General features: G+C 32.5%; 2 protein-coding genes across 6 annotated transcripts in view; both read left to right on the forward strand.

Moving 5' to 3' along the window:
• The window catches only part of LOC108687523 (unconventional myosin-XVIIIa), a 50212-nt gene extending 47946 nt beyond the window's left edge, over positions 1-2266 (forward strand). For 3 of the 4 annotated variants that reach the window (XM_018193308.1, XM_018193309.1, XM_018193312.1), the window contains 3 exons: positions 178-441; positions 681-1018; positions 1155-2266. In XM_018193308.1, the coding sequence (XP_018048797.1) occupies positions 178-441; positions 681-1018; positions 1155-1161 (609 nt within the window). In that variant the 3' untranslated portion in view covers positions 1162-2266. Of the gene's footprint in view, positions 1-177; positions 442-680; positions 1023-1154 lie in introns of those variants that run through there. The other variant, XM_018193311.1, reaches the window with a different exon arrangement.
• Positions 2267-6974: 4708 nt separating this feature from the next.
• Positions 6975-11199, forward strand: part of LOC108687442 (facilitated trehalose transporter Tret1-like) — an 11389-nt gene continuing 7164 nt past the window's right edge. Inside the window, exons 1-2 of one of the 2 annotated variants that reach the window (XM_018193204.1) lie at positions 6975-7163; positions 10835-10979. In XM_018193204.1, coding sequence (XP_018048693.1) covers positions 10962-10979 — 18 coding nt within the window. In that variant the 5' untranslated portion in view covers positions 6975-7163; positions 10835-10961. Of the gene's footprint in view, positions 7164-9878; positions 9941-10834; positions 10980-11199 lie in introns of those variants that run through there. The other variant, XM_018193203.1, reaches the window with a different exon arrangement.

An 11199-nucleotide genomic window follows, 5' to 3' on the forward strand; every position in this document is an offset into this window, starting at 1 on the left:
AAAAAACATATTTTAAACATGTGTTTTAAACAATTTAAAACATGCTTAATTGATGTTTTTAATGTGTTTTAAATTAATTTTTTTTTAATAGTACTGTTTAAATAGTACTGTTATTTTTAATAATTAAAAATTATATAGAGGTAAAGTAATTAAGTGGTTGTTACTCTCCAATTGCAGGTCTTGAAGAAATATCGAGCTGCAGTGCAACAAGTCTCTGCGGAACAAGGCCAATTGCAAGAGGCACAAGTGCAAATCGCTGCACTCGAAGCGGAGAAGTCATCATTGAAGGATCAACTGGCAGAACTAACACAGAGATTAGAATCAGTGGAGCAACTCGGCGATCCTACGGCAAACAGTCTTGCGACGAGACGTTTGGAGTTCCGTGCCAAAGAGCTCGAAAGCAAACTCGAACTGGAACAGACTACGAGAGCGCGTTTAGAGGTAATTTATTGTCGAAATTCCATCATTCACTAATTGTGAATTATTTGAACTTATTGATTTTATGACCTCCTTTTATTCCTCATATCAACTTCATATCTCACATCAAATTTCTTCAACTAAATATCGAATTAAAAAATGTAATATCCTCTAAATATAATTTTTCTTTCGAAAATATATGAATATTGAATAAGTGAATTGAATCCACTAGATGATAACCATTTGCCTTTTTATTTTCACAGACACAAATAGCACGATTGAAGGAAAGCGTCGACAAGTTACAAACTGAATCAGCCTTACTTAGAACGAAGGAGCAGACCGCTCAAGACGCGGCAAGGCGATTACAACGATCTTTACGCGATTCACGCGACGAAGCTAGCGCTGCAATATCGCGAGAGCAGGAGGCCGTACGTGCTCGGCGTGACATAGAGAAATCTTTGGAAGCCGCGGAGGCTGAAACCAAAGTGGCTAGAGATGACCTCAGATTGGCGCTTCAAAGGATCGACGATTTACAGAGTGCTATTCAAGGAGAACTTGACTTGGACTGCAGCGAGGAAGCCACCAGCGAAAACAGTGACAGGTAACGTATGTAACACATTCAAAAATATGAGATAATTTCAAATGCATTTTAAACATGGTGACGTTTCTGTGAATAAATAAATCGTTTTGTCACTGTTTGATGTAATTATAAAAGAAGAAAATCTTTTTTTTTTTAGTGATTGATCCGAGCCATCATCGGACATCGAGTCCGATCAAAATGATGAAGGTACGACTGAATCGGGATCATTGAATCAGATCGTAGATGGACTTCCGCGCATCCGAGACATCGAATAGAATATGAACTCTATAGCCGCCCATATTTAACATATGATCGAACATGAAAATGATAAGACTAGAGTAACAGTCCGGAGAGATGAAAGACTGCGAAAATTACAGAAGGGCGGTAACTGCACGCGATCACGATAGATTTTCATTTTGTACTACTTGAATAACGCTATTGAAAGCGTTCTTTCTTCACTGTTGTAGAGAATAAAATCATTTCGAAGGCGAATTAAACTAGCATAGGAGCTAGCAATTGAAAAAAATCAAACTTATGAAATAATGGTCATTAAGCTAATTAATTGCGTGACCACTTTCTACGAGCGATGATAAACTTTTTAGGTGCTAACTATGTATATTCCCTGAAAATCTCGATGTCGTGGCTAATATTGGCACGCCGCGTTTGGTCGTGCGTCCGCGGTGCTATTATCTTATTCATTTTTTAAAACGTCGGTGACAACGACGTCCCTTTCCAGTCTTCCACAAGAATTCGAGCCATTTCTTCGCAAACGCGAATGTGAATGTTGATGAAAATTGCGCACGTTGTGTTATTGAAACAAAAATCGAAATATAGCATTTTCGGTAAACAAGTAAACAAAAAAGCTTCATATCTTTTCATTAGAAAAGTATAAGTGGGAATATCGCAATGTTTTGCGAAGTGACAAATTGAAATTTTTCTTTTATTCTCGGTTTTAAAATCAACGTTAAAATTTAAATTTAAATTTTAAATATTCGTTTTTTGTTCGATAGCACATGCCGCATGTATATTTTCTCACATAGAATTAGCTCGAGAACGATCTTCTACATAGGAAAGGACCTATTGCGCTTTTTATCCTTGCGATCCACTGCCTTCAAACTTAATTACATTTCATATTTGTATAATAAAACGGAATGAAAGAAAAGAAAAGCAAATTAATAGAGGGGCAAGAAAGGCGTGCCACGACTCGAATTGGGGCTTTGGTTTCGCGTGTAAGGATTCTCGTGTAACTTATTGCTTTGTAAAATGCAGATCTCCTATTTAATTATTTGAGAGTGTTTCTTCGTCGAACCTACTTTCCTCCCAAACCTCTCGTCTTGAAGTTAAATTGGCAAAGCGACAGCAAAAAGTTCGCGGGAAGAAGTCAAAGAGAAAGAAATAGAGATGGGAGATGAGATAGCTAGCATGAGTTGGTTATCAAATTAACCATCACACATAAACCAAGTCACGCATACACGCGATCATTGTCCGCATCCTTTTCGACTTTCTTCTTTGAACTGTCAGACATTGATTTCCCGCGGGGTAGTCTTGCTCGCCAAAGTTCCAAAGTAAAGTTAAGCTCTTTTCCTTCTGTTTGCCGCACTCCATTCCCTTTCAACTCTCCCTGTCGCTCTGTTTCTTCATCGCTTCTACCAGACTCTCTCTCAGTTAGATGAATAAAGTAAAGGACGGCAATTAAATTGCGACTAAGTTGCTGTCGCTTCCATGACAACGGCGAGGACAAATAAGGATGGATGTGCATTTGGATTGCAAAATCATTCTCTTCGTGAGGTAAGTTCTCACAAGCTATATTAAGCGAAAACAATTAGAATATAATAATATCATCTCATTAACAAATTTTGCAAAATATGTGAATTACTTAAAAGGTTTTAATAATCTTGTTATATATAATTTTTTGACATACATTTGCATAAGATATATAGATTGCAATTCGAACAATAATCAACAATAATTTTATCTACCACTATAATTTGATCATTTCATGCGATGTTGATTGATTTCGCGCGATAAAATTTTTATTTTTTTCAGTGTTATTTGCTGCAGTAGTGATAACATACATTTTGATGATTGATCTAATAATTAATACATATATTGGATTGACAAGGAAGTAATTGCGTTTTTTTTTAGTTAAGTACAACTTAAAGTTGTATGTACAATATCTTCGTCAATAATGAATTTTATGATGAAATTTAAAAAAGGGGTTTTAAAGCTTAAAATCTCTACTTTTAAAAGCTTACCACATTTTTTAAGTTTGTATGGAGTTTGGTAATTTTTACATATCAAAAACTACGAACTGAAAAAGACGGAAAATTTTCTTCTCATTTTGTTTATAATGTGCCCAAAACGAATTTGAAAAAATTTTCGACTACCTTGACACTTTCCCTACAAAATCATTTTTTAAATATTCCTACGATTTTGGTTACTGAGTTATCGCGGATTAAATAAAAGGATCATTTTGATTTTAATTGCTCATAACTCCGTTAAAAATTATCGTATCGCAATTTAAAAAAGAGATTCTTAAAACTAAAACTTTACTCTATCAAGATATATTTACATTGGTTAGTACGAAAATAATTGCGGTTTTTACTGATAGATGCCTTTTAAAAAAACGCAATTACTTTCTTGCCAACTCAATATGTATATGTGTTTCATATAGAGCGAGTAAAAATTCAGCCTCGGCATGATTATTAGAGATTATGTTATGCATACGACTTCCAACTCGCTGTTATGCTCTGATTAATTACCGCGCTACACGCTAAAGCTTGTACATCGAGAATCACATAATTGTCGCTATTAGCGAGTCAGAAAAAAATACAAAAACAAAGTTAGTAAAGCTCGTTATGAGAGAAATGCGAAAAAGAGGAAATTACCACAATATGCAGTTTTTGCTTCTATTAAATCTATTCTATTGTCAAATGTGATGGAATACTTCAAAGTTTTTTGTAAGAATTTCATTTTTTAGTCTCTTATTTTTTACAAAATGTTTTTTAAAAAATTGCTCAAATATACTGTTAAACATCAAAATGACAATCCAATTCTTTTAATTTCCAAACTTCCTTGTGTGTCAAAATATAAGTCAATTTATTTTTATGATTAGTTTCAAAAAACTAAATTCTAGTCAAATATTTATTTTAGTTAAATTAACGAAGCAGTGAAGATCTAGAAACGATTAAAAATTGCTCAAATTGAATATAACATCACATTATGAATTTAATATTGCAAGTATTATGACATATTAAATGACATTTATTATAAGATGACTTCTAATACAAACTTATCACTCATTCAAAAATTGGCAATAAGCAAAAACAAATTCTCGAGTTTTTAATTTTCAAATTTTCAAGCGCATCATAAGTCCGATAAGCTGTTTAAAGCGGACTAAACACGTCGATTAAATTGGTATTTGCTAATTTGTTGTTACGTATTTTACAATTGATTTGTACCTATTCACTCACTAATTCGTATTATAACTATTGATCGCTACTTAATCCGCTATATAGAAAGCACAAGCTGCGCGAGTTCGTGTGGGTTTAATCGTAACATTTAACAGTCTAGTTTAGCGATTGTCAACTTTGTTATGAAATCAGTTGTTTGTATAAATTATTATTGTGTTATCATTGCTGAAAGATTTACAACGAAGTTAATAATAATCATCAGTTCGCTCAATAGTGTAAACTAGCTTTCAAATCAAAATTTCACGCTTTGTTACTTACATAAAAATCATCTTCATAGTGTGTGAGCTTATATCAATTCTTCATTATCTGAATACTTCTCTCATGATTATTGGCTACGCAATTCTCGTATGAATATACAGTATAGTAAACAACAAATTAAATAATACAGGTAGATTCTATTTCATTTGGAGAGTTATACAACTGAGAAAATATTTGTACTTTTATTTGCGCTGTTTTGTAAATAAATCGATCTTTATATGGCGCCGTTGAGAAAGAAGAAACAACGCGCTACAAGCTTTCTTTTTTAAAGAAAGAGATTTGCTTTTGCAAATATTCTCGAGAAAAATTTCACGTGCCAATGATTTCTGATACAGCTTTATTAATAATTGATTTTAATCTATCGACTTTAAATAATGTGTTAAATAAAACATATTAAATAAAGTAAAAAATAGAATAATAAAATAATAGCTACAAACATGTGTAATTCATAGATATTATTTATTAAGAGTAGTAAATGAGACAGTAAAAGCTATAAGAAATTTTAATATAAGAGTTCTAGTAGTATTTAGAGAGAGCTGGCACTTATTAACTCTCACTTATAACTCTCTCGCCGAGCAATTCGCGAAAATTTATAAGAATGTACATCATGGAGAATGTATGCCGAGTCTACTGCGCAAGAATGAATTGTCTTTTTTTCATTTGATTTTTACATTCTTGAAACTCTGTAAAAATCTGTAACAAACATCAACCTTGTTACGCGGTTTATGAAACAGCAAATATTCATTAATTTAAAAAGTGTTTTTAACAAAGAATTCCTAATTTTACGAAATCATGTACGGCGAGTATCCATAAATAATTTCATCCTATACTTTCAGTGAGCGCGACAATTATGATTCGCGTGACACAATGTCGATACGAATCAGGGATTATCACGAACCGTGTCTTATATACGGCAAGCGTGTTACATACGCGTTACATAGCGCCTCATGAATTTTTCATTGCGAACACGTAGCCGTCCACAGGCTCGTGAAACGTCGAAAGTCATTGCTCTTGTCGGGAGATCAATAAGAGAATGAAAAATCGTGCGTCTCGAAAAGATTAATGTCTTATATAATCCCGCATCAGCGTTGATTTATTCCGTATAATACGACGTGCAGGGCACTCGTTACGGTGGTACAGTGGCCCAAGATCGAACGTGACTCACCTGAAGCCTACTTTTAAAAGGCAAAATTCATATCAATGAGAATTTAATCAAATCTCCTTCTATACATTTGCAAAAAGAACTGTAAATCTTCCTACAAGAATCTTTCTCGATATTTATTTTTTCGATCCCGATAAGATCTTAAAACCGCAAAGGTCTGTCAATTGTCACATAGAAAGCCTAATGAACGTATCTCTTTCTTCACTCTTAACATTCTATCCTTTGATATGGAAAAAAGAGCTTTAATGGATGTCTGACTGCGAATGGATAAATGGATTTATCAGTGGAACTGAGATAGGAAAAAAATAGATTAAAGGAACGCTAGGGATTGAAACGTCGATATTTCATCGAATTCGTTATACAAGCTTTGGATGTCATCCTGTATCTCTCGACATAGTGCTTTATACACTCAATACGCAGGACAATATATAGAAGAAAATACATAGCGTGATAGCACGCAAACTACGGATAAAAGAAATAAAAATAATATTTCGATAAATTACGCAGACTTTGAGAGCATTTTGAATAAATTTTCAAATGAATAGTCTACACAAAAAGCCTAAATTGAGCTTTTTTTTACATAAATCGAATCAAAATTGTTCTCTGAAGAATCGGTTTATTGAAAGATTTTGTTATAATTTTTTAAAAATAAATCATAGAAATGTAAAAAAATTTAGATTTTAATTTTGTTATCCGTCGAAAATGTTATCACGTTACATCTTGTTAAATATCTACTGCGGAAATAACGAAGGCGGATGTTATGTTAACGAACGAACAGAGCAAATAGACATGCCCGGGCTTTTTGGCTGGAAGTACAGAGAAAAGTCGAAAGAGCCAGGTTGATATTTTCGCCAGACTCATTTCGCTGAGCAAATGGCGTGTGCGCCACTTTAAATTTTAATCGCTCCGAGCGGCAGGCGTTTCCGCGCACATTCGCGATTGTAAAGGCGACATAATGAGCGCGCGCGAGCGTGCGGGTTCCGAGCTCTGGGCGACGTCGATTAACTGAGGATTACTTTAATTAACTTTACGCTCGCAACGTAACGATGCGAAGCACAACCAGTAGAACTGTGCTCAAGTCCAAACGAAGCTCGAGCGATTCTTCACCAGGACGAATCGTACCGCGTTAATTCGTTAAGATCGAAAATTTTCGTCTCGCGCAACCAATATAACAACCAGTTGTTAAGATAACAGAAATTGTTAAGATAATGACGATTTACGTGATTACAAGGGATACAAACTGAAGCAATTTGTCGCGAAATGCATTAAGTCGGTAAGAGATGTACCATTACTTTATTTGAGAGAATAAATTTGTTTAGTGCAAATTCTTGTCTTTCTCTCTCGCTTTCAAGACTTATAAGCGATTTTATGCAGGATTACTCATCGCTTGCAGATGAAATAAATTGAAAAATTGTCAAAAGTAACAGTATAAAATTAAAAAAAACTATACATATTTTCTTATGTGAAATTTAGAAATAATTGTTCCACGGGTTTATTCTCCAGTAAATCATTAAAATCCAAAATAGAACAAGAAAACAGTCAGAAATTACAAATTTTGATAGGCTTTAAATAGGTTGTAGATCAAAAATATTATATTATCTCCATTTTTTAATCTGTTTATTTCAATTCTTAGGCCATGAAACAATCCTTGAGGATAAGATTAAATTAATTTGACATTTTCAAAAAATATGAATACATCGTTATTAAAAATATAAAATACTATAAAATATACTTTTGTACAAAATATTTTTTCATATATTTTAACAGTTTCAAAGATATTAAAAATTAAAAAATGTATTATTTTCGAGATGTTGTTTCAAATCGTAAATTTTGAAATAAGCAGATAAAAAAACGGAATGTAGATATTTTTTTACATATGCAAAACCTAGCAAAATCGATAAAAGATCCAACACGCAACGATTTTCTTGTAGGTTGTATTCAGTTTATTATAACGTGTCTTGACAAACAGAAGAGTTAAAAAGCTAGTCATAGTTGTTTGTAAATCGGTTCAGAATTCTTACGAAACTTCCATTATCAAGATACCTTTATCTCATCAACAATAATGGCGTCCAAAATCGGTGAAAAGTTCTATCGTGAAACAGCCAGTTGCAAAGTGAAAAGTTATTTTCCGTTGTTAGGAACATAACATTCATAAATTAATTGCATTCACGATGATTTTGTGCAAGTAAAGCGACATTTCGAAATATAAGCATGAAATGCAACATGATAATAAATATCAACATGATAATAGTATTCTTGTTGATAATGACACATGAGATAATTAATAATAAAACATTAAATAATTATTATATACTATACTATAATATATTAAGTAACTTAGGAAGGATATTAATAAATTTAGAAGTTTTGTTACAAACATATAAATACTGATATACAATATTTGTCCAAACAGTTTATTTAATCATTTTAAATTATATTAACTTCACAAAAATTTCAATTTGGACTAACAATATTCTATTAAAACGTTTGGATAATTCAATGTACTTCGTTTACGAATATAAATGTCTGTTATATTGGAATTATTCTTGTATTTATCAATTGAAATCAAAATAGAAATTAATCGTGGAATAAGTGCGTGACGTTCGCTAGTAGTTAATAATATATTAAGTTTGATCAGTATTCTTATGATTAATTAATAAGTTAACGTACATGTTGAATAACAATGGATCAATGAAGTATTTAAAGAAAATGAAGTGAATGATTTCTATTGTATGATTAAAATTTGCGTCATAAAAAGTAACCTGGTTAACTGAATATTTAAACTGTTTGAATAAATAATAATCGATGTCACGATATTATCAAACATATATACTTGTTGGACAAAGTCTCGAAGTAAATTTGCTTTTAAGATGTTAAATATGAAGCAGTTATATACAAAAGGAAGTAATCCAGTGGAAATCCAATGGAATTTTCTTAATAACGATATGATAGATTTGTTAACAAATTACGTGTTTTATAAAGTTAAAAATGTACGTTATTCTCTTTATGATTGCAGCAGCAATCAAAGATTAATTTACTAATGTATCACGTCTGAATAAATTCAAATGAATCATTAGAGACTTCTGCAAAGCCACAGCTTTGAAATGTCAGATTATCTCATATCGCACGTATTCCAAGAGAACTGGAACTATCCGCTTCGAAACGCAATCAGCTTAACTTTGAAATGCAATAAATCCCTTTGACGCATCGTGTGCTTGTTGTTCCCGTTATTGAATCGCCGAAAGCGCACGATTAAGACTCTGGCCGATAAATTCCCTTTTTTCAGAAGCAAAAAAGTTGATGTAAAAAGCGTATCTTTTGGACTATGCTTTGCCTATCCAATAAAAAAAGCGAAGACAAAATTCCCATTGCCTATGTTTCTGTCTTTCTTAATAACGTTAATGGATTCTGACGATGGTGGATAGGATATGAATAAATCAAGTCGTACGGACCGATTGAATAGTTCAACTCGACTGCTTGATATTTTCACACCAACGACAATTAATAACTATATCATCGCGGTTTGTTTGAGACTCACATATATCGTGGACGTGCGACGTGAGATAAATCGCGACAAATTTTCGTGTGTAAAAATATCGGCTCATTACTAAAACAATCGAGAGCATGTTGAAGATGAAAAAACAAAAGTAGCACTAGGATATATCTCTATTCCGGACATGGAACATTAATCACTAGTGAGAACAACAGCCTGTTGCTTGTTAGTAATCAGTAAAAGAAGACTTACAGATCTTCAATCATCATTTCGAGATGTAATGGTACTTAATTTGTACCAGTTTATCATTAACGACAGTCGGATTAAGGTCAATTAAAGCGAAGACGGTGGTGAGTGGTCTGTACCGTAGCTCTGGAGTTGATTATGGAGTAACAGAGATATATTAGATCTAGATTGATCAGACCGCATCGATAAGACGCAGTTGACTCGGTCCAACGCGGTTTCGATTTCAGAAGTTATCAGTGTTCAACTTGTCGCGGACGATGAAAGAGCTGACTGATAATAGTCGCTTAATTGCAACCTTCGTGTATCGATAAGTAGGTATGAGAATAGAACAGTGGAAAAAAATGTAAAATAACAAAAATTAAATTAATTATTTCGAACTGTCAATCGAAGCGTGCAATCGCGGTGAGTGTATAGACGGTGGATAATAATTTTCAATCAGTAATATTTCTTTGAAATAAATTTTAAAATTATGTACATAAAATTATATACGTATATATAATAAATACAACTTCTTGTGGAACAAGTAATATTGCCATGCATTTCTACTTGTGAATATATTCGTTTCGACCGTGATTTGAAAAATAAAAAATAAAAAAGAGAAGAGAGAGAGAGAGAGAGAGAGAAATTGTGAATAATTAAAATAATTAAAATATGTTAGAATCACGGTTCTCACATTTTGACAGGAGCTTCACTAAATCTCAAGGCTGGAAATTTCATTTGTTTTAATATTCAAAAAATAATCCTAATATTTAAAATAATTAAACATTATTAAAAAGTCGTAGCTTGAAAAACAACTACAAACATTTGAAAAATTCAATGAATATTAACTAAAAAAGAGTGATACGCCGATCACATTCTATCAGATATGTTTCAATTGTGATTGTTTCCCTTTTTAATTGGCAATTCCAGTTTTCTGAAAAAAATCTCCGACTATTTATTTTTTTACTCTAAATTTTGATAAATTTTTTAAGTGCGCTTTTTTTAAGTCGATTTTCCTTCAATCAAGAAAGCAAAAATTAGATCGTTTTTATTTCGCAAGCAAAAAGAACGAAAAGATAATAACAATTTCGGTAATACTGCTCCATCTTCAGCAAGATACTGGAATCTTTAGCAAAACAGCCATCGATATTTAGCGAAACATTTGTCGAAAAATGTAATGGCAACTATATATGGTTTCAACATATCGTATTATTTTCAATTGAAAGTATCGATATCCGAGTGACCTGAAATTAAGAGTATTCAATAAAGAGGAAACTACTTGTTGGATTCATCGTTGAAGGCTGAAGCTTTGGAATCAGAAGAAATAGGGCAGCCGTTTCATTCTCGTCTCACATGGCTGCAACCACGAGTGTAAGTGACATAGTTCCGTTCGCGCATCGTAGCTGTAATGCGCTGCTGTTCCGATTTTGTTATCGCGTAAAGAACAAAACCAACATGTTTCATGAAATATACAATATTCCAAAATTTAATTTACGTATATTATTAATTGTACTTGTATTCGCGGTCAGACTTATATATTAAATAAACAAATTGTTTATTCTTAATAATTTTTTAGTGTATATATATATAT

Source organism: Atta colombica, unplaced genomic scaffold (assembly GCF_001594045.1).
Source record: "Atta colombica isolate Treedump-2 unplaced genomic scaffold, Acol1.0 scaffold207, whole genome shotgun sequence".
Lineage (NCBI taxonomy): Eukaryota > Metazoa > Arthropoda > Insecta > Hymenoptera > Formicidae > Atta > Atta colombica.